Source organism: Magnolia sinica, chromosome 17, assembly GCF_029962835.1.
Source record: "Magnolia sinica isolate HGM2019 chromosome 17, MsV1, whole genome shotgun sequence".
Classification (NCBI taxonomy): domain Eukaryota; kingdom Viridiplantae; phylum Streptophyta; class Magnoliopsida; order Magnoliales; family Magnoliaceae; genus Magnolia; species Magnolia sinica.
In genome coordinates, this window is record NC_080589.1 from 55,073,993 (window position 1) to 55,098,428 (window position 24,436).

General features: G+C 40.4%; 1 protein-coding gene across 1 annotated transcript; it reads left to right on the top strand.

The window, feature by feature from the left end:
* Positions 1–1,949: 1,949 nt before the first annotated feature.
* On the top strand, positions 1,950–18,788 carry LOC131230320 (U-box domain-containing protein 14). The gene is made up of 4 exons (XM_058226177.1): positions 1,950–2,352; positions 12,513–12,629; positions 16,205–16,618; positions 17,508–18,788. The coding sequence occupies exons 1-4, from the start codon at positions 2,032–2,034 to the stop codon at positions 18,582–18,584; spliced, it is 1,929 nt and encodes a 642-aa protein (XP_058082160.1). The 5' UTR covers positions 1,950–2,031; the 3' UTR covers positions 18,585–18,788.
* Positions 18,789–24,436: the final 5,648 nt, after the last annotated feature.

Here is a 24,436-nt window from a genome sequence, read left to right on the forward strand (position 1 = left end):
ATATTCAGAGGGACTCTCATTCAGTCCTCTAGATTTCATCCAGCCAACCATCTGCCTTTGCCTTAGCCACTGAGTCGCACCGCGACTCGCACACGTCTCGCTCCAGTTCACTCAAGGTCGTGAAGGAGCACCCTCTGCGACGCGATACAGACGTACGAAATGCGCCATTAGCGCCTCTACAGCCACACTGCCTCTCATGCCCACGCACTCACACCGAGCCTGAGCGTGCACACAGGTGTTCCAGTGCGTAAGTAAATATTATAATACTTCACTGTTTTCATTTAAACTAAAATCTTCTCTTTCCTTTCCCATGTAAGATTATTATTAAAAAACCCCAAAAAAGTTTTTTACTAAAACTTTTAATATATATATATGTTATATTTTATTTTAAAATATATTTTATAAAATCAATATTCTGCAACACATACATCACGGGAGCCACTCAAAGCTCCAGTCCATTCCCAGGTGGAGACCGGCTGGGTAGGGCGCAATCTGCGGCCGTTTTCATTGCATTAGATGTATTCCACGCGTGCAGTTTCAAAGTGCATGCGAATGAATTCACACACTATGCTGTGGCAACATTTTTTTTAAATGCAATTACTGTGATAGTTTACCATCATCTCCGTCCATTATACATGTACAGGCATAAGGACGCGGATTTCCTAGGAAAGCCTTTCGCAGGAACTCCCTGCACAAAGATGCTGGCTGGGGTCCACCTTGATGTTTGTGAGAAATCAATCGCAGTACATCCGTTTTTCGATCTCATTTCAGAACATGAGAGAGGAACAAGTTGGCATTCAGTGTACACCGTTGAAGCATTCTTGTGATAAAAGTTTGGCATCAGGTTATATTTTTGGTTTTTTCACTTCATCCCATTAGAAATGACTTTATAAAAGGTTTGGATAGCACATGAACATCAAGGTGGAGCCCAGTAGGGTTTCAACGTATGAATTTCTTTCCCCAAGTTTCCCTCTCGTGTGGTCCACTTGAGTTTTTTATCCACCTCATTTGTCACCTCACGTCCTAACTTGTTCTTGCAAAACGGATGGACGGAATGGATTTCTCACATACATTTCAGTAGCCCCCACCCAGCATCCATGCGCAGGAACTTCCTGCGAAAGCCTCTGGCAGGAAATCCGCGTCCTATTTTCACGGCAACTAGGACCACAGAAAAATCGTTGACCGAAATGGGAATTATCATTTCAAAGAACACAATGAGAAGATGGCATTCACCGTCTGATTTTACCCGTTGATTTCCGACCGTTCACTCTTTTTCCTATGACCATCCATTTGATAGTCTTCATCGGAAGGTTAAGATTACTCTATCAGAGTGGAATTGGATCTGTACAACATCCACAAGGTTCCCCAATATTTGGGTGGTCCCGATAGCGGCAGGTGTGTCGTACATGGTAAGAATGACGAGTCACCACCATTTTCAAGAAAAAGTGGTAAACGGGGTTCAATTGCACTGCAGCCCGGACGAGGATTGGGTATAGCTCTGAGGGGCGCCGTGACGTATGGGTTTTATCTACACCGTCCATCCATTTTTCCATATCATTTTAGGCATGAACCCGAAAATAATTCTGATCCAAGCTTCAAGTGGACCACACCACTTGAAGGGAAAACACAAATATCAGCTCGCTTCAAAACTTATGGCCTTGAGAAGTTTTCAACGGTAGGATTTTAATCCCCACTGTGTTGTCCACTTGAGCCTTAGATCTTCCTAATTTTGAGATTAACCTGAAATTATACGGAGAAATGGATGGACGGTGTAGATAAAATCCATACATCACGGTGGCCCGTCAGAGCCCCTGTCTGTGTCCAGCTCGGGACAATCGGTAGTAGTACCCAATCCGCGTTCGAGTCCTGTTCTATTCTTTGACTTTGATTTAATGCTTTTGGCCGATCGTCTTCTCTCTTCAATGCAACATCTCTCTTCATTCTCTTCTCCGTAGAGCTCTCTCTCTCTCTCTCTGTCTCTCTCTCTCTCTCTCTCTCTCTCTCCTTTCCTTTGCGAATTCTATCTGTAAGATGTCGCCGGTCGAAGAAGAATCGAAAGACGTCGTCGATTCTCTATCCGACGTCATGAAGGAGATCTCGGAGCTTCCCGAATGCCGGCATCCGGCGAAGAAGCAGTACGGCAGTCTGGTGAGGAGGTTGAAGCTCCTGAGTCCTCTCTTCGAGGAATTGAAGGACCGTGAAGATGAGGCGTTGACGGCGTCGGCATCAGCATCGGCGTCGTCTTCCGCCGTCGGAGAGGAAGAGTTTCAAGCTCTCGTCTCGTTGAAGCTTGCGCTGGATTCGGCCTATGAACTTCTTCAATCTGTCAATGAGGGGAGCAAACTCTATCAGGTGCTGATTCTTATCAGATGCTTTTTTCTGGAATTGAATTCTTTATTTATGTTTGAATTGGATTGCTGCTGATTGGATTCTAATCATGGAATTTTAATGTTTCGTTATTGGAGTTTTTGATGCTACAAGTTCTTTTTCTGGAAGAATGTTAGATTGTTAAATGATGTTCTTCTACTCTTAGCACTATTGAATTGGACACATGGCACATGGTCCATGATCTGGACTATTCATCGCGGTTGTGGATCGGCGACAGTATGAGTTGTACAAAAGAATCTTGGTGACAGTCAGCATTTGAATTGCGAAGTCACAGCAATCGGACAGGTAGGATCATTCAGCTCAGTCCAACTACATGTCCAATTTCAACACCGTTGCTTTGATGTTGAGGACAGTGGTAAAGATGTGATTATGGTCCATGATCAGGCTGTTCACCAGCTGTGTCCAACATGTGATTATGGTCCATGATCAGGGCTGTTCACCAGCTCGGTCCACGGATTGGCCATGGTAGGACAATTTCACCCAACGAACAATCTTGACCATCTATCTGGTGAGTGATGTCTGGTCTTACCTGGATACATGGTAATGTGCCTGTTGTGAAAACTTGCTGACTCTAGTCACTGGGACACTTCTCTACATATGATAACTAAAATAAAACATGAAAGAAAATAATGAAAAGATAAAGATCGAAGGAAATCAAAACAGAACGTTCATATTGTTTTTTTTTTTTTTTTAGAATTAACGCGGGAGATTGTATTGATAAAACAAAAGAAGAAAGGACAGGAAAAGAAAAAAACACAGCTCTGCTGAGATAGAAGAACCGCTAAACAACTAGGAAATCAAAGTTACAATCTAAGGCCTTAATAGAGTAAGTTGCCCATTCAACCAGGAACTGAATCGCCCTAAACATGGTGGCCTCTACAAAGATGGCTTTGTTGTTGAAACACCGGTCGTTCCTTTCGATCCAAACAGCCCACCAAACCACGAGAAGGGCCATATGCCATAAAGGGGTCCGGTGATTCCCGTATTTGACCCCATGCCAGGAGAGAAGGAGACTATTAGTCGAAGCCAGAAAACACCAATGCATGTTGAATTGGAGGAGAAAAGATGACCAAATCTTGTGGGTGTAAGGACAATGAATAAAGAGATGATTCACCGTCTCTTCATTGGCCACGCAACAAACGCAGATATTGGTTATCATCATTCCCCGCTTCCGCAAGTTGTCAACAGTGAGAAACCTTTGTTTACCCACTAACCAACCGAAAACCGCGATTTTAGGAGGGACAGAATACTTCCAGCCATAGTACCGCAACAGACCAGCAGGAGGGGGAAGTTTACTGAGCAAGAACCCATAGAGGGATTTAACAGAAAATCTGCCTTGTTTATCCGGACACCAGGACAAACTGTCAGGCACGTTGAGATTAGGCGATAGGTTGTTGACGCGATTGAGGAGGGCGGCGAATTCGTCTATCTGCCATTCCCGGAGATTCCTTCCACATTCAATGTTCCAAACGAGAGTACCTCCTACTGATGATAAACAGTCAACTACCTTACTGAGGGGAAATTTGGCGATGCAAAAGATATTCGGGAAAGCTATATAGAGAGTATTGTTCCCCAACCAGGGGTCCAACCAAAACTGAGTACGGGTACCATTGCCGATCACTATAGAGATACCGTTGAGGACATCCGGCTTGGTGGAGAGTATGTCTCTCCACATGACAAAATCTTGTATTTACAGCTACTGTTAGTCCACCATCCCCCGTCAGACCTGGCCATATTTACTCTTTATCAGCTCATTCCATAAGGATCCGTCTTCATTCCTGAGTCTCCACAACCATTTTCCAAGTAAGGTGCAATTCATGAGTTTTAGATCCTTGATACCTGCCCCACCATCTTGCACCGGACAACAGACCACCTTCCAGTTTACCGGATTAAAATTTTCCTTTTCGGCCTTGCCTTGCTAGAGGAAATCTCTTCCTAGCTTATCCAGGACATTCACAACCGACACCAGGCACTTGAATAGCGACATGAAGTAGATGGGAAGGTTTGAAAGCGCTAAATTTATCAGAGTAAGACGACCCCTCCAATGATAAATACCTGCTCTTCCAATTGGCGAGATAAAACCTGACTCTATCAATGATCTTCTCCCAAGTCTTCTTAGGAGGCTTCCCAACACATAGCGGGAGGCCCACCAAAGAGGTAGGAAAGGAGTCTACCACGCAAAGGAAAAAATCGGCATGCTCTTTTGTTTTAGCTTCCTCCATATTCATCCCTAGCATTGAGGACTTGGACATGTTAGCCCGAAGACCTAATACAGCTTCAAAACAGCGGATTATAGTGCGTAGGTTGTTGACTTTACTTTCTCGGCATCATTGAACAGGAGAATGTCATCGACGAACTGAATGTGGGATATCGGAGTGGGCATCCCCTCCATTTTAAAACCTCTAATAATGCCAGCTTCTTGACCCCTACTTTGCATTCAGGAAAGGGCCTCGCCCATGATCAGAAATAGAAAGGGGGAGAGTGGGTCGCCTTGGCGAAGGCCCCTGGAGCTAGGGAAAAACCCTTTAGATTGTTCCAATCCAAACCAATTAGTAGTTGCGTAAACTAACAAATAACCAATTAACACAACCTCAAAATTACGCAATAATCGTTTAAAGAAATATAGTTGTATGAACATTACAATGATCAATGCTTTTTTTCCCACTTTCCTTCAAAACATATCACAGTTAATATCACTTGAAATTTTAGACAACCCTAGCAAAAGAACCAGAAAAGAAAAAGAACAGAACATTACTTGTGGTCTTTTATTATATAGGCTTTGATACTTGTAATAAAAGATGAAGTTTGAATTGTGGGAGTGAGTTCTTATGAGTAGTTTCTTCAAAACAGGAGAATGGAGGTGGACTTGATGCCACAGGGTGAGAAATCTTTGGTTGACAAAATAATTTGGACATAATAAAAATAAAAATAAAAGGAAATCTTACGGACACTATATCTAGACGTCTTACTCAAAGTGTCAAACATGTGGTACTTTTGGATGATATTACTAGTAAGGTATCCAATAACGGTAATGGTGGCCATAACGGCCAGCCTTATGGCTGTTACGAACTTGTAATGCTCAAAATTTGGTTTAAAGGAAGAAAACGTATCAGCCCATTAGGCTTCTAATGGCCGAAATGGGCCTTTTTTTTTTTTTTTTTTTTTCAGAGTGGCTGTTGTAGTCCCATATTGCATAATGGCTCCCACCGTTTTATGGCTGTTACGTAACCCTTTTTTTATATCATGGTTACTAGGATACTTCATCCACACAAATTTTGAAGTTTTATGTCGTGCTTAGGAGAGTCCAAGTGTACCCAAGCGCCGGCATGAAAATCCTACGAAGCAGAAGTGTCCGGCTAACATTGTTGGTGACCTACAAATGGGCAAAAGAAAAAGAAATTTGGCAACAATCATCATTGGAATGGGGAAGGGGAAAACATACCAATTGGGGATGGGTAGGATATGTGATTTCAGGACTGCAGTTAGCCTTACAAGTTCAGCAGAGGCTGATGCCATAGCCCGCAGCTTCAGCACTGAAGCCAGACAAGTCAATCCCCTGCCTGTCTTATGCTTTTCCATGACTGAGATAAGGGAGCTCCTCGATACTCAATCAAATCCTCTTTTTTGACGATTGAATCCACCTCTATGGTCCCGTATTTAGTAATTCCTGAACTACTCTTGTATCGGGGATTGTCGAAATAAGCAAGAATAGTATTTCTATGTAAAATACCATTTACCTTGTAAGGCTTGTTGGAAAACTCGCTGTCGGACCTGATTAATTGCTCTTTGTTGTTCAAAATGAATGGTTTCTTTTTTGTAATTTTTTAATCATTCCAAATTCCCATAAGTGGCATTAATCAAATTCTGTTTTTCTTGTTCTATCTCAGAGTATCCATTCACTCGAAACTCATCTACTTCCATTTCCACTTTCTGTACGTGAGCCTAGGCTTTTTCGAGCTGCTGAATAGCTCCTCCGCATAGTTCTTCTGAACCGGACACGAGAGTTTCTTCTCATCCAGCTACTCGCGAATGAAACGATTCAATAATATTACAGATACACATGTATGTATTGAATAATACACTAAATCATGGGATTTATTGATATTGATTCTGTCACGTAGGCAGAAGCAGTGTCTCGACCTCGACCAGAAAGAGAAGTCAATCAGTTCAGGAAGTGGGAGAGTACCTGTTGTCGATCAACCAGAGACAGCCGAGACCTTGCCGGCCTGCAGGGCATTTTTGGGGAGTAGCCCACTTCTTCAGAAACTTCCAGGCACAAACATTAAGGGAGCCATTGAAAGGTGATTGAAACACCAGAAACGGGGACTACCCGAGCTAATGATAGAGGCAAGAACACTTTCGGGCCAGTTCCCATTGATTAAAATTGTTATTAAGGTAGAGATTGAATATAGTCCTCAAAAGGGTATCCTCCCGGCCACTAAGACAGAAGAGGGGTGTATTGATTAGGTAGCTTGATGATGAAAATTAAGATTTCTCCAATCCCTTATGTCAAAAAAAAAAAAAAAAGAAGAAAAAAATAAGAAAAAAGAAGAGGCAAAAGATATGTACCTATATTGGCAATTTTGAAACCATTTAGTGTCGTGGTTTGTGCCCCAACAGTTGATTAGGTTGTGAGATTTATGGTGTTAGGGTCACAAAGTGTGGTTCCAGCTTACATGCTAAATTATCCAAAATTGGGATCATAGGGCTCAAAGAGGCAATGGCTGTGTTGGAATAGACCCATGTCTATTCAAATCCATTTCCTGAGCTGTTGAGTGGAAATAAACCTATAACGGTTGCCACTTCACACCAAATGCAACCCTAAATATGAAGTTTTTGTTGCATTGGATGCATTTCTTAATCCGTGAGTGCACTGTATGCCCATCCACAATTGTTGGGGCGCGATTATACTAAAAAGTTCTGGGGTATTTCAGTATGGTATATATGTTACTGGGTTTGAATAGGAATAGAGTGAAGTGGATATAAAACCTTATTTAGAGGTGGTTCATGATTGTCCTAGAAATCTTTTTGAATGGTGAGAACTCTTTGATCATATTTTCCCATGGATGTAGCCACATGTCGTGGTGAACCACGTAGGTCTGTGTGTTTGTGCTTTTATTCTCATTCATTGCTTCTCAGTTGCCACTGGGGTCTATCATGTGATTGCACGAAGCGTTAAGTGAAGCGGCAATGGATTTGAGTGCAGAGTGGGAAGCGTCTACTTGAAAGTCTAATTATAAACAACAAGGAAATGGGCGCAAGAGCACAAGTTGGAAGTGTGATTTGAAGCAGCAATAGCACCTAGGTAGAAGGTTTGTGCCCCTAAGATCTATTTATATAACAATTTAAGAAATGGGCACCCTACCAGTTTTAGTGCTAGCATGTATAGCATGTAAGGTCATAATCAAAATGACTTCGAAGAAATATTTCAGGATCAAGTTGTGTAAATGACAGAAGTAGAAAAAGGGAAAGGTTTCACAAAGCCACAAGATGCTAGGGTTTTAAGGTTTCTGATTTAGGCCAATTGATTATAGATGACTAGTGGGCCTTTCATGTCTTGAAGTCTGGTCAGTTCAAGTTTTTGTGAAAAGAGTGTTGAAGTGATGAAATAAAAGGGATGGGACACGTAATATTTTGGTCCAAATGGCAACATTCCTATTTGTTGGTGATGTGTTCTATTGGTTGTCTATAGCTTTTGAGGGAAGTTTTTGACTTCTTCCATGGTAGATGCTTTGGAAAGAGGAATGCCATACGCTTCCTTGTGTTTGCACTCTGCACTTGCCAAACACAAGCTCCCCATGCACGAACATGGGAATGGTGCAAGGTCTGGGTGTTCATCAGTTGGGCTCCTTGGTGAATGAAATCCTTAGCTTAAAAATCTGGTCAGCCTACTCATTAGGTGGCCCGCGCTCGTAAGGGGGGAAAATGATGTTAAGAGAAAGGAAAAGAAACATTCAACATAAAATGTATGTGGTTAGCCAACTTCATGAATCAGTTACCCTGATTGTTAGGCTATGACGTTCATCGAAGGGCCCTGCTAATCAACACCCAGGATTTCACTTCATCATTGCCATCATTATCATCTAAGCTTTATACCAACCAATTGGGGTCTGCTGCACAAATCCTGTTCCACCATTCCACTCTATCAAGGGCCATAACTTATAGTTAGACCATAGGTCATCAAGTCTTTTCTTACTACCTCCACCCACTTCCTTTTGGGCCTTCCTCTTGCCCTGTTAGAGCCTTCACCTTGCGCCAACTCCTCCTAATTGGTGCAGTTCTTGGTCTTCATTGCACATTACCAAACCATCTAAGTCCAATTCCCCTCAATCTTATTACCTATTGGTGCTACTCCTAAATTCTGGGTAGCATTGAGAAAGCTTGTTACCCATGTAGTCTGGACAATGGACCTTGCCAAGTTGGGTCCAAAGAACATGAACATTGTTGCCATTAACAACGTTAATGACCACCAATCTATGGCATGCATTCTTCAGATCATAGCTATAAACATCACTGAACCCTTTTAACCAGGACAAAGGTCCCTCTTGATTGAATGTACCATCGGTTGGTAAATATGACCGAGAATATCCATCAACCAATCATGGTACTGGCATGGCAATGCATCTCTAATTCTATCATTCCTTGCTTGCTACTCATCCTTCTCAACATCCCCATTTCAGTTACACTCATCCGATCAACATGTTGTTCCTTAATTGCCAAGGATCTCACTTATGGTGTTGCAATTCATCATTTGTTGGGTGATAGCATTTGTCATGCATGGATGATTATAGCAACTTTAAATTGCAGTCCTCTTGGAAATGTTTTTGAAGTTCCCTTCTTGATCATTATGTGAATGTCATTTTTCCTCACTCATAGTTCTTCTCGTAATGAATAATGTTTTTAACTGTTTAATCTAAACCAAAAACCTGCTCCTAGTTTCTTTTCTCTTAGACTTGATCGGTGTTTCAAATAGTGCTCGTAGCGTAGCGGTAGTGCCACGTAGTGTAGCTAAATAGCATAAATCTCCTATAGTGTATGCTAAAGGGGTTGTAGCGTATGCTATATTTACATAGCATGTAGCGTGCACTAATTTTATTTTTATTTTTTTTGGGTTTGTTTTTTAGCTTTGTTTGTTAAAAATGGTGTAAAACTCACATCATGAAAAACTTAAAATGTAAAGTTAAAATCAAACATTTCTTTATTTACTTTCAATTAAAATAGTGGTGATCCTTTGTTAAAGTTGGTGAGAAACTCATACATTAAATTTTAAAATAAAAAAATAAAAAATAAAAAAAAACCCTTCAAAATTAAACTTAAAAGAAAATGGGTTTCAAAAGAAGGTTTTTGAAAACCCCTCTGATGTAGGACTGATGCATGAACTCAAATATTGTGTGAGATCAACCAGTAAAATTAAAATAATTAATAAAAATCACAAAACTTGCTACCATCATTACAAATACCAAAATTCCGAGATCATAGATAATTCAAGCCTAGGCTACCAAGCATCATCCTACAATACCATTAAATAAGGGAAACTAGGATCTAATGGATGTAGGGACATCCAAATAGCATAGGGTAAGCCTATTTCCAAAGGGGAAGGTTTAATGCTACATAGGGTGAAATTAGGGTTTAGGGGAATTGGGGAAATAGGTAGATTTGGAATTTCTAGGTTTAGGGTTAGGGTTTGGATCATCGATGGATGTAAAAGGGATAAAGATCGGGAGGATGTTGATGGTTTAGGATGAAGGAGAACGAAAATCGAAGGACGTGGAAAAATACCTTGCTTGTTTATGAAGAGATGAGGGTGTGAGAGATAGAAGGAAGCCTTGCGCTTCCATTGATGAAGATAAGCTTCGCACCGATCTTCCTTCCAATTCACATGGAAGTCACCTCACATCACATGAAGATGGAAGAAGAAAACAGGAGCTCCCTCTCTATTCTCAAAACCAAGTAATGAGAGGTCCCCCAACCCCTCTTTTATAACCTCAAGAACTTTTTTAAATTAAATTTAAACCCTGTCTCATGAATTTTGACCAAAATAACCCTAGTGTAGTGAAAAATCAAATAAAATCGCTCATTGTGTGCGACAGGAAAAATGATAAAGAAAACTCTTTACTTCATCGATAATCACACAATACCATTATTCACTTAAACAACCCCTTGAATTCCAAAAAGACCATTGAGTAATGACTTCTTGTATTGATAGGTGAAACTGAAAGCAAGCGAAGAGCCCTTGCTTTATCAATTAATTATAGGATTGCCATTACATTGTTTTACTACAGAAACCCTCCTGATTAAAAAAGTAAAACATCAAAAATAGACTTTCTAGCATTTTCTTTTTCATGAAATGAGAGGAAGTATTTTTTTAAAAAATTAAAGAATTTCAAAGGGGAATATATGATAAAAGTATTGTTGTGAATTTAAGGGTTGTTTCCTTTAGCAGTCATTTTCATTTGTCACATGTTATACAAGGTATTCTGTAATGTGTTACGGCCACTGCTGTTACTTTTACGATATAGGCTATAAAAGCCCCACTGCTATTACTTTTACGATATAGGCTATAAAAGCCGTTATGCTCTCTCTCTCTCTCTCTCTCTCTCTCTCTCTCTCTCTACTAAAAAAACTGAAAAACCTAACATTATGGCTGTTGTAACCCCGTAATGTGTAATGGCTCCATCTATCGAAGAGGAATCATCGTATCAGATTTCGAAATATCAAGTTCCCCCAAAGATAGCTACTTTTGGTTGGTTGGTTTGTAAGAAAAAGGTCCTTACGGTGGACATTCTGAGGAAAAGGGGCATGTGCATCACTAATATCTGCCTATGTTGCATGGAAAATGAAGAATCAGTGGACCATCTCTTTATACACTGTGCATTCACATATCGAATATGGACGGAATTCTGCTCCGCTTCAAGATCCAATGGACCTTTCCAAACTCTGTTCGAGGATTGCAGCAGGCATGGCATGGTATAAGGTGTGGAAAGCATATGACAAAGCTTTGGAGAATGTCTCTCTTCTGTATGGTGGGCTGTGTGGGAAGAAAGGGATGGGAGGTGTTTTAATGACATGTCGAAATTGTTAGAGGCTACTGTCAATAGGGTGATTCACTTTATAGTTGAGTGGGCTTATGCTGTTGATAAGCTAAAGGGTTGCAATCTTCTTTTTCTAGGGGAGTAGTTGAGTGGCTATCTCAGCAGTTCAGCTCTCCCTTTGTGTTCTTTCTTTCTGCCTTTGTTTCAATAAAATATCTCAAAAAAAAAAAAAAAAGGTGTAATGATTGCCACCATTACCTTTACTAGGCCTTTACAGCCCTGTAACAGCCATTACGGCACACCATGACAGGTCATAGGGACAGCCAAGTAAACAACCTTTATATCTGAATTACAGGAATGTTTAACCCTTTTAACATTGATATGGCATTGGATTCCAAAAGAACCTTTGAAAAGAGACTGTCCATTGTTGTCTCATTCACAAAATGAGGGGTGATTAAATTTTATTGTTAATTTTATGTGTAACTTTTTTCAAAGTTCAAAAGAAAAAGGCCCTTATTTGTGTGTAATTATCTAGTGCATATCATTTGCACTGTATTTGGTGCACAGAGATGCATTGGACACATTTATCAATCAACCATCGATCTAGACATAAGTCAGACATTCTTCTCTAAAACAAAAGTGTATTGATCTAGCAGTCCATCTTGTGGGACCCACTGTGAGGTGACAATCATGTAGAAATAGCATCAGTCAGATATTCTAGTCACTGAATCAGTTTCCTGTTGGATCCTCGAAATGCAAAGGTCTCTCTCTCTCTCTCTTCTTCTTTTTTTCTCTCTTTTCTTTTTCTGTAACTGCCCCTTTTCTGTCAGCTGATAGGATGGCTTGGAACTTTGGCTTCTCTTATTAGTGAGTAGAGATGACTTTGACCCATGGGCAACCCATAGTGGGCTCACCTAGATGGACAATCTGGAAAAATGATGAAAGAGCAAATGCATCCAATATGTTGAGAATGAATTGCACTGAATCATTCCCAAAATGCAAATGCACACTAGACAGGTTATGTCATGTGTGCATGTGCCCACTCCCCTTTCTACAAGAACTAATTCCTTGATATTAATTTATTTCTTGCAGGCTTTAGAATGGGAGAAAACTTCAAGTAGATTTCTTGAGGTGACAGAACAACTTGAGAATGCGTTGAGTCAGATTCCGTATGACAAACTAAATATATCAGAAGAAGTTCAAGAACAGGTAAGCAAATAGATTCCTCAAGTACTATAAATGGACTAAGCCGTTAGTAGCTTTTACTAGTTTTGTTGAATTATTTGCGTATCATTCCAACCCAGAACTCTGATTGCATAGTTTTCCGCAAAGTCAGCATTTATTGTGACATATCTTTCTTTTCTGTAAAATTCTGGCCTGTTAAAATAAAATGAGGAATACACACTGCATTTACATGAAAATTTCAAAGCTTAGGGCCTGCTTAGGTTTCAATTTACCCTGTAAATGGAGTGTACATGAGTAATGATTTCTGACACCCGATTGGAAGAGAAGGAATTATAGGGTAATTAGGCCTTGAAAACCATGGCGTAAATACATTGCAATCGGACCGAATTTACACTTGTAAAATTTGTGCGGCCTACCGTTATGTATGTGTCTGATCCACACCGTCCATCCGTTTTACCTGCTCATTTTAGGGTATGAGCCCAAACATGAGGCAAATCCAAAGCTCAAGTGGACCACACCACAGGAAACAGGGGGAATTGAACACCTACCGTTGAAAGTTGAAATGAGGCTAGGGTCCACAGGGATGTGTACCTGTCATCCAACCTGTTCATAAGGTCACACAGACATGGATGAAGGGTAAACGCCAATATCAGCCTGATCCAAAACTTCTGTGCCCCCTAAGAAGAATTGAACGGTAGGTGTTCAATTCCCACTATTTCCTGTGGTGTGGTCCACTTGAGCTTTGGATCTGCCTCATTTTTGGTCTCATGCCTAAAATGAGCAGGTAAAACGGATGGACAATGTGGATCAGACACATACATGACAGTGGCTCCCACAGATTTTAGTAGATAAAAGTCTTCTTCCCTCAGTTTCTAGCGCTCCAAAAGGCCTACCTGTCAACATAAAGTGGAGGCTACTGAAGGTAATTACTCGTTTACAGTGTAAATTGAAAAACTAACAGGCCCTGCCTCTGAGAGAAACCAAAACTCACAAACGGACTGATCTGTAATATGCTTTTTCTTTCCATTGTCAAGCTGTAAGGTTGCCTTCCCATGGACCTGTGATACAAGAAGGACTGAATGCAGCTCAAAATGTCATTTTCATTACAGTTAGTTCATGAGCTCTAAAGGGTATGAATCCTATGGTTGATCAATCTTCTAACAGGAATTTTCATATCCTCTTGCATTCATAATGGTGGAAAATTCATCCGCGGAAAGATCCTTAAGCCCGATTCTATGAGATTTTGACCCGTTTTAAATGGCTCCAACCGAATCGATATTTTCCTCAAAGCAAGAACCTACCTCCTAAGCAGTATGGCTAAATTCTTATCCACCTAATTGCAGGAAGCTTTTTTTTTTTTTTTTTGGTTTTTATTTAAATTTCGGCAATTTGGACATGTAAAGTCAGACCAAGAGATGAGATGGACAGATTATCAGCCAATTTAATGCAACCAGTATGACCAGAACTGTTGAATTGGTTGTTATAAGGAAAGAACTTACTAAATTACTCAAAACTCATACATCATAACTTACAAGAATCAACAGATGACAACTATCCTAATCATCATCGTAGCTGTGTCAACTATTTGGTGTCAGCTTTATGAATCCTGTTTTACCAATCAATCTAAGGCCCTATCCATGCAAATTGAACAAGCTTTCGTATCCCTTTGCATCAACTCAATCCAAGTCATTTCAAGTTTTACCCTCATCCTCTTTTCAGGACTTCAATAACCTGAAACTTCACAAGAGTTTATTAAGGGTGTATTTGATCACACCAAAGCTCATGAAATTTCATGATAATTGGTGCAACCAAATGCACACTAAACAATTACAATTGACAACTATTGATAATTTACTGCCTGTGACCTATAACTTGACAACAGATATTAATAAGTTACAACTATAGTTAAATATTAATTAATTATTAGTGTAAATTATATCATATAACTTGAAAACCTATTGTAATGACTTAATAACTCATTTATAGAAGCTAGTAAGTTATATAACTTAATCAGTGTAGTTAAAAGTTGAAGGTTCTAGTCACATCTCAGACATAAGTACCCTGGAATGCCCAAAATGCCAAGATGCACATTTAGAGAATCCAGGTACCTTTTTTTAATGTCATAAATATTGCATGTCTAGAAATGTATTGGTTTTTTGTAATAGTTAGATGCTTGCATCTACTCGAACTTTCCAAATAATCTACAAAATCCTAAAATTTCTGGGTCCCTCAATTTCCCAAACCTAGAAACTCTAATTTCATAAAAATTCTGATTCTCCTAAAATACAAAAACACAAATCCCCATTTTTCCTAAATTCCTCCTTTCTAAACACTAACTTCCCAGTTTCCCCAAATAGTACACTATACCAGTCTCCCCAACTCTGCAAAGTTCTCCAACCCAAAATTGCAATTTTGCCAATGCTCCTAATTTTTTTAAACCCTAAAATCCAATTTTCAAAATCCTCATATCCTTTTGACTTGAAATTTCCAATTCTCCCAAAATCTCCAATTTGTCATAATCTCTTGTATGGGCATATGGCACAAGTGAAGCTCAAATTGCTTTCAAGTCCTATGTAGTGCTTACACTACACTGAACTTGACACATCTGTGAATGGCTGATGTACTGGCATTATGGTTTGGTACTTGGAGAGATATCTGTCAACTCATGGTCATAGTCACTTCCATGCTGCTGATGGATGCAGCTCTCATCTCTTACTGGGGATTCCATGATACCCAGGCATACGAGCCAGGTGCCAGCCCTAGTTTCCTCCACTGTTTCTCTTCCCACTGCATTCAGTTTTCAAACTCTATCTTGAGGTGGAGTCCGAAAATCAGAGGATGAATTCTCCTTCTCCCGAAATTTAAACCAAGACAGCTAATGAATACTCAATTGGTTTGGAGAAAGATCTGTGAAGCAGTAACGAAGAAGAGCCATTCGGCAACTTCACGAAATGCTTCCACCATTTCAGTGCATATTCTGGCTTCACCTCTAAAAGACTCCAGTAGTAGAAAAGAAAAAGACTGACAAGTACAGAAACATTCCCTCTCTTTTGCATAGTACCCTTTAGTGAAGATTCCATGAACTACCTGACATTCCAAACAGGTGCCCGCACAGTTTTGGGAAGTGATCATGCCGCAATGGATGGGTTCCAGACTTTTTACTCCACATACTATGTTTCATAATGTTGGCACTCAGATTCTCACATCTGTGCATGTGCCTCTCTGCTTCTTCTTTTTTCATGTGCCTGTCTTCTTATGCATATAGAAAGGTTCTAAAGATATCTGATGAGAAGAGATTGAAAAATAAATAAAATTGCAGCGCACATGCCGACATGAGGCACATGTTATAATCCACTCCATTAACCAGGTAGGGCCCACCATGAAAATGCCCTGGACCAAAATCAGGTGGGTTTACTCAACAGGTGAGCCAGACATTTGTGAGAAACATCGATGGATAAAAAATGGTGGCCACCTGTCAATATTCATCATATATGTATGGCTCACCTGATGAGTAGCCTGGCTAGTTTTACCATGTAGTATGAATTGCTATAAAGACAAACTGCTGAAAACCATTATCATTTGTTTCTGCACCTTTTCAGATTGAACTTGTGCATGCTCAGTTCAGACGAGCAAAAGGATGGACGGACACGCCTGATTCACTACTTTTCGAAGATTTATCCCATGCAATGAATGAAAAGGACACAGACCCAGCCATCCTAAGAAGACTCTCAGAAAAGCTTCATATCAGAACCATTAATGATCTCAAGAAGGAGTCGGTTGCTCTCTGTGACATGGTTATTGCAGGTAGTGGAGATCCTGAAGTCAACATCGATGATATGTCGGCCTTGCTGAAGAAACTAAAAGACTGCATGCTCTCAGAAAACACAGACACAGACATGTCTGGAAATGAGAAAAGCATAGCAAGACATAGATCTCCAGTCATTCCAGATGATTTCCGATGCCCGATATCTCTTGAATTAATGAAAGACCCTGTCATTGTCTCGACAGGACAGGTTTGATCAGTCATTATCTCAGGATTACCTTTCGAGGATGACTTGTACGATCCTCAACCAGAGGACATGCATAGTATTCTTGGGTCTTTAGTTTCTACAAGTGGGGCTCATTGGATGGTGATCCTGACCATTGCTCTTATGGGGCCAAGGTATTCAATAACAGTAGTGGTGCCAGTAATGGCCAGCCTTATGGCCGTTGGTACAAGGTGTAACAGCTGTTATGGCCTTGTAACAGTTTTTTTAGAGGTACCTGTTATGGCTCCGTATCAGCCCATTAGGGGCCTCTCTTTTTTTTCTTTTTTCTTTTTTTTTTTTTTATAGAAAGGGCGTTACAGCCCTGTATTGCGTAACGCATCCCACCATTACCATTATGCAATGGCGGTTATAGCTGTTACATAACCATTTTTGGATACCATGGACGGGACCTAGCGTGGATTGACCACAGCCATCAATCTCCTGGACATAAAGATATTAGTTATCAAAATTTCGAACTTTGTCACTTTTCAACGTGGATTGCTGGCTATATGTTTTGCTTTAACCATCTGTTTGTAGGCCACCCATCAAGGCCTTGGGATTTAGTCCTTCAGGGAAATTTTCAGGTTTGGTCTATTAAAAAGCTCTCTAGACTTCCATTCTGGAATTCAAAACCATGTGCCCTCTTGTACTCAGAGCCTTTTTTTTTTGTTAGCTTGTTAGTACACCCCACTGTCAGTTCACTGTTAGCCACCCCCACTAGGGATCGATCCCAAGACCTCAGTGTTGAAATGAGGTCTCTTTCACTCAGTCTACCACTTGTACTCAGAGCCTGAGGACACAAAACATATCCTCTGGTGCAGTATCATATACTAGTTTTGATTTCATTCTCTAATCATTGCTTCCAATTTTGCAGACATATGAACGGTCCTGCATCCAGAAATGGCTTGATGCTGGACACAAGACCTGTCCTAAGACGCAGCAGACTCTGTCACACACTGCCCTCACACCCAACTATGTTTTGAAGAGTCTAATTGCCCAGTGGTGCGAGAGCAATGGTATTGAGCTCCCCAAAAGACAAGGTACTTGTAGAAACAGAAAATCAGGCAGTTGTGCTTCAGAGTGTGACCGGAAAGCTATAGGTGCGCTGTTGGAGAAATTACTGAATGGCGGCCAAGATGATCAGAGAGCAGCTGCCGGTGAGCTTCGGTTGCTGGCAAAGAGGAATGCAGATAACAGAGTGTGTATTGCAGAGGCAGGAGCAATTCCATTGCTCGTAGAACTGCTAGCATCACCAGATCCTAGAACACAGGAACATGCAGTTACTGCGCTCCTTAACCTTTCCATAAATGATATTAACAAAGGAAGTATAGTTAATGCGGGAGCAATTCCTGATATAGTTGACGTGCTAAAAAATGGCAGCATGGAAGCAAGGGAGAATGCCGCTGCTACCCTTTTCAGCTTATCCGTTATAGATGAGAACAAGGTAGCAATAGGTGCCGCAGGGGCCATCCCTGCTCTAATTGACCTCCTCTGCCAGGGGAGCCCAAGAGGCAAGAAAGATGCTGCGACTGCAATTTTCAATCTGTCAATCTATCAGGGTAACAAGGTGAGGGCTGTGAGGGCGGGGATTGTGGCCCCGTTGATGAGGCTATTGGTGGATGCTGGGGGCGGGATGGTGGATGAGGCACTTGCAATACTGGCTATCCTGGCAAACCATCAGGAGGGAAAGCTGGCGATTGGCCAGGCAGAGCCGATACCGATTTTGGTGGAGGTGATGAGGACTGGGTCCCCACGCAATAGGGAGAATGCTGCGGCTGTGTTGTGGTCACTCTGCAGTGGTGATGCACAGCAGGTAAGGGTTGCAAGGGAGCTTGGGGCAGAAGAAGTACTGAAGGAATTGACTGAAAATGGCACTGATCGGGCGAAGAGGAAAGCGGGGAATCTCCTGGATCTCATACACCAGAATGTCGAGATGGTTGTTTCCCAGTGAAAAATCTGAACAGCCTCTCCATCTGATGGAGTAGTTATTTGATTGGTCTTTTCTGCTGCTGTTAGAATTGTGAAACATAGGCTTTTGAGTGATGTTGTATTGGATGCTGTTTGCAGATCATGGAAAGCTTTTGTTCCTTCACATGTGGTATATGAACGGATAATTGATTTGTTCGTGTAATTAAAGTGGATATTTGAAGATGAATGGTGGAAATTCGGGATGGTCTGTTGATTTGTTTGATTCTTGAAAGAATTAAGAGCAGGTTCTTTCTTGCTTTCTGGAGACATGGAATGCCAATATTATATATGGCATTCTGAAGTACTCTTAAGAAGGGGGGAGTTCAGCAGAAACAGATGTTATGATAGCACCTACCATGAAACAGCCATGAGAGAACTAAAATTGCTGAAGAAGAATGAGGTATGTAAAAATGAGGTTCTCTGCATGCATTTTATACTCTTCTATGTTGTTTGTAAACTAATGTTTGTGCAGTGAGATGAATGTTATTACTCAAACGTATGTAGTAGGCAACACTAAATTAATATAATATCATTCTACAGAACCATGACCTGCAATGCTGGAGAATTTGAATTTCTTTCATTCATTAGGTATCATCTGTCATCATCACATTATTCTCTCTTCTGACAACTTGGGTTGCCTTTTTTTTTTTTTTTAATATTTTTTTAAAGGATAATGATGCAGGACAATTAACTACTTACTCTAAAAGCTCGAACTGTTAGAGTATGACGAATTAATCCCTTTATCTCATAACTCAGGCACCACATCTCATGGGTTAGGACCTCGGCTGAACCCCCCTCGTGGGCCCCAAATCACATGGGCCGCCCACCTCGAGTGTGTCCCCACATCCCACGAGCTACCCCACTCGAGCCTAGTGTGAAATGCGCATTAATCACCCCCGGTGAGGAGTCTCGAACGTGAAACCTCCCCCGTGGGCCCCAAATCACATGGGTCACCCATCCAGAGTGTGTCCCCACATCCCACGGGCTACCCCACTTGAGCCCGGTGTGAAAATGCTCCTGTATTAGATAATGTTTATTAAAAGGCACAAAGCCAAAGAAAGAGCAGTAGCAAGGAAAAGCAGGAAAAAAAAAAAACAACAACAACAACAAACCAGCCCCCCCAGGGTAGAGATCCCATTCTAAAATCAACTAGAACACTGGAGATGGAGTGTTCCAAAAGATGAGACATCCCTAAAGCAGCGATCATCAAGGTGTTCCAAAACAGTAATGGTGGCCGTAACGGCCACTATTGTTACCATTATGATACGGGCCGCAATGGCAATTATGGGCCCTATGTCGGCCGTTATGACTCTTTTTAATTTTTTGAAAAAACTGTTACAGGATCATTACAGGGCTGTTACAAGGCCTTTACGGACTTTCTTTTTTTTTTTTTACTATAACGGCCATTATGGCTGTTTTGACCCCGTAATGCGTAACGGTTATGACCGTTACTGTTACATAATGGCCATTACGTAACTGATTTTGAATACCTTGGCGACCATCAGCCTACCTCTTTTGCCCAGGCTCTGGGTTGGCCATGGCAGAGGCTCACATTGACAACACTCACATGCCAATTGCCAACATGGTCTCACCTGGTAGTAACCCGCAGCCCAACCAATACATGCACCACCGTTTAACAAAAAGTGGTAAGGACATGCTCAAGTAGCTATGCACAAGGAGTAGAATGTGGATTTCTGGGACGGTCCCAAAAGGCACCAAAAACCACTTAAGTAAAATTTAAGACACTATCCAGCCCATCTTGGGTCTTAGATCAGTTTATGCACCATTTGATCCTTGGAAAATGGACTTAAAAATATTCAACACTTGCCTCATGTGCACAGGTGTGTTCGTGGGTTCCTTGCTACTAAGTTGCAGCTTGCTGCATTCAGTAACTTCTGATTTCGCACATAGAACACAGAAAATAATAGTGGGTACTGTAATTAGAAAGCATGAGCTAAAGCAGGTAGCTGAAGTAGTAGAACCAAAACATATAAACTGGAACAAGGAAAGGCTTTTTCTATTTTTATTTTTATTTTTCTTTGCTTAGCCAGCGTCAGTGTCATTTACACAAAGTGGTGTTCCCTTGGAACATGATGGAAATCTTTATAGTGAGTGTTGTCTGCTAAAACTTGAAAAAGGCGTTGATAATCAAAATTAACGAGGAGTTGTCGATCAATATGCATCCGGGGGATGATGTCTCATGGAGTCCCGATTTCACTTCATAGAAAACAGTTTACAAATTGATTTTGAGGATGGGGATCCAGTCCTTGCCTCAGTGGTAGACTCTGAAGAGTTTCAACATGAGGTCTTGGGTTCAAAACCCATAGGTGGTGAAATCCCACTGCGGCGTGTGTGGGTGTGTGTGTGTGTCGGATGCGTGTGTACAAAAAAAATAAAATTGATTTTGAGGATGCATGATGCATGCGAAGTGTATGTGAAGATAGTGACTTTCAGGATGATGCTTCTAGCAATGGCCATTGACACACTACCTATTAGCATCAGGGTTAGATCTTCTCCCAGGTCGAAAGCGTGTATTCTTCCAGAACGTGTACAAGTAAATGTATGTTTATTTTAGAAAAGTGTTTCCAACAGGGCCATCGCAACGCTACCTATCTACATTCAGGGGTCGATTGATGCCCAAAAGTATGCATTTTTTTACAAAAAGTCAAAATGTATGAATAAACTAAATTAGAGAATGAAAGATCTAGACCAAACCAAATTAAACAAACAATAAGAACAAGGAGTATAATCTACTTCTTGGAGTCCATGGTGTTCAAGGAGTTCCACCATATACCTCTACAGAGTCTGATATAATGCCCTGCATCATCAAAAGTCCGTGATCCTTTCTATCAGTGTACCTAAATTGACAAAAATCCTCCAAAATCCTATGCAAGTTAAAGACCATTAAAAGATCTAACCATTGGATATCCACCAAGTCTGATCAAACACTTCAATGATACAATCAACTACTGGTTGAAAATTTTCGAGAAGTATTTTGAAAACATTGGATGTAGCCCATATTCTATGTTAGAATCATAGGATGTTAGACAAAGCCTGATAATTAGCATTTAGCCAGTTCACCTGCCATTTCTGTAACTCTCTCCAAGCATCAAAGGGGAGTCATCATCAAGACCAATGGGCATGGGATTTCTTAGGACATGTATAAACTTTTCTACTAAGTGAAATGTCTTGGTTTCTTAGTTTAGTCCACATAATTTGGACTAATCAATAAATCTTTGTTGAGAATATCCGTAAGTGGTTGAACTTAGACATGATGGATCAACTCTGCAAGACCATGGAATAAATGCTTAATTCCTAATCGCGTGGGATGTAAGATTTCCAGTAAATGGGCCTCACATGATCAATTGCTTAGACTAACCAAACTTATTTTGGCTGTTGGATTATTTGGATTTGAGCATACTGGCGGACCCCATGTTAGTTGTGATCGGTTCAGATATGCAAGGGGTGGTATTCTTTCTCTGTTCCTACATAGGATATTTCAGATAGACATAGACTCTTCAAGTGTGAAGGTATGTGGAGGGAAAGTAGCTGTGATGAGTTAAACTACTCTAGCCTCACACGTTATAATTGTATTGATCCCATCACCTGTATATTAAAACGAGAGAAATAAACAATTTTATTTCCATTAAAGATCTCTAAAAAGGTGGAAGGTGTGGAATATTAGGATCCATCCTCACCCATTCTCATCATCAGCCGATAGAGATGGTTAACCATTCAGGTATGTAAATAATTCCTTAGATCTCCATAATTTTATGCATTGGATGATCCATTGTTCAACTAATTTAGCTTACAAGTGGTATTAGAACCTACTTGTGCATTAATCATAGTAGGTCTGATTGATTGCTCATGAATCTTTGTTCATACAGTCACCACAGTAATGACCTGAGTGAGGGAAGAAAACAATTTTCCGAGTGATCGTGTATGGAAACAAATAGTGTTTCAAGTGTATGATCAGTATGATTTGTCCAAAACCATACTCTTGCAAAGTATGTTCCTATTACCTGGCAAATGGTGGGGAAAAAAAGAAGAGGAGGAAACCCGTTAGTGGTGGATCTGAGCTATTATAGCTCTCTCTCTCTCTCTCTCTCTCTCTCTCTCTTAATTGTGGCAGAGGCAGTAGTGGCGACCACCACTAGCAACTGTGGCACCAAGATTCATGGCCATCGCAGCAGCTGCGAGCACTGGTATTTGTGCTAATTCCAGGACTATTATAAAGTCCATTAATCTCTCCCTCAACCAACCCTTGAGGCACTTGCCTGACAGAGGAATTGATGAGCAGTTGAAGAAGCCGAGTTTGTTATCTTGTTTTGACTCATATGCACAAGATGTCCGGGGTAATGTCAGCATTAGCAAGCTGTTCCCGAGAGGGATGAAGGTATTTTGGGAATAGTCCAGAGAGAGAGAGAGAGAGAGAGAGAGAGAGGGGCGTGTGGTGGTGTTGGATTTGGATTTTAGGTTAAGCATGAGAGGCCCTGGTGAGGTTTCTGATAGATAGACAGGGCTTAGATCTGGGTTGATCGCATAGAGATGGTCACTTTATAGGATCCAATCCCATGCAATCCATGGATAGAGATTGTTATGAATTCATACCGTCTAAAGGCCATAAAGAAAGAACATGTCCAGGTTTGGAAATTAGGCCTATATATATATATATATATATATATATATATATATATATATATATATATATATATATATATATATATATATATATATATATATATATAGTAGAATGTCCATCTGGTTGGCCATATGTGAACTTGGTCATATGTGGGTAGTTCATGTGGTATAAAACAACACCTATTGGGTATGGGTAATGGTAGTTGTTTAAGAATTGGCCTTTTAAGTGGACAATGGAAATAGAATTGACTATATTCAAAATGGATGAGTAATTATTAATGGCTATGATTATCTAACCTAACATCGTTCTTGTACATCATGCCGGACATAAATATTTATCTTGATTATCAACCTTTTATATTGGAGATTACTATACTAATTAAGTTCAAGTTGGACTTATCATTCATGATATAAAAATAATCTAACCATCTATTTAGGACAAAGTTCTACCATCCATCAATGATTAATATTCACTATATTCTGGGACAAAATCAGACTTCTTTAGAGTGGTTTGTTGAGGAAGGATCACACTACAGTCCTTGAATTTGAAACCCAAAGGTTGGAACTAATTGTACTAGCTACTAAATTAGCCTCAATTGGTGATTTTTTTTAGGCTCATGTATATGAAATTTGGTAAACTTTCATATGTGTTTAGGATTACATGAGGTTTTATTAGGGTCTATTACAAATAGTGGTTGATCCAAAGAAGGTTATTATATGGCAAGGCACAAGCAGTATGGAGTAATTTATATTCATAATATAGGTTTACAGAACTCATGTCACTTAAAGGTGCTGGGTCTCTTAGATTTATGAAATCAACATCAATTACCTTAGGAGAGCTACTAATGTATCATAACTTCAACCCAAAGAAGGGTTCACACTTCACGGTGATGCACCAAGCCTTTGTTAGAGGGGATGAGGTGAGCCTGATGCATCTACTAGTGTATCATTATTCTAGGTAATTCAATCGAAAACTCCAATTAATTGAATGATAATATGGGTCCTTATACTCATGCCTCGGTGGTAGACTCACAAGAGTTTCAACATGAGGTCATGGGTTCGAGTACCCATTGGGGTGTGAGTGTGTGGGGTGTGAGCATGTGTACAAAAAATTGAACAATAATATAATGCATGCCTTCTTAAAACCTGATATTTAGTTTATGTTCATGCATTTTTTAGATAAGACATTTATTA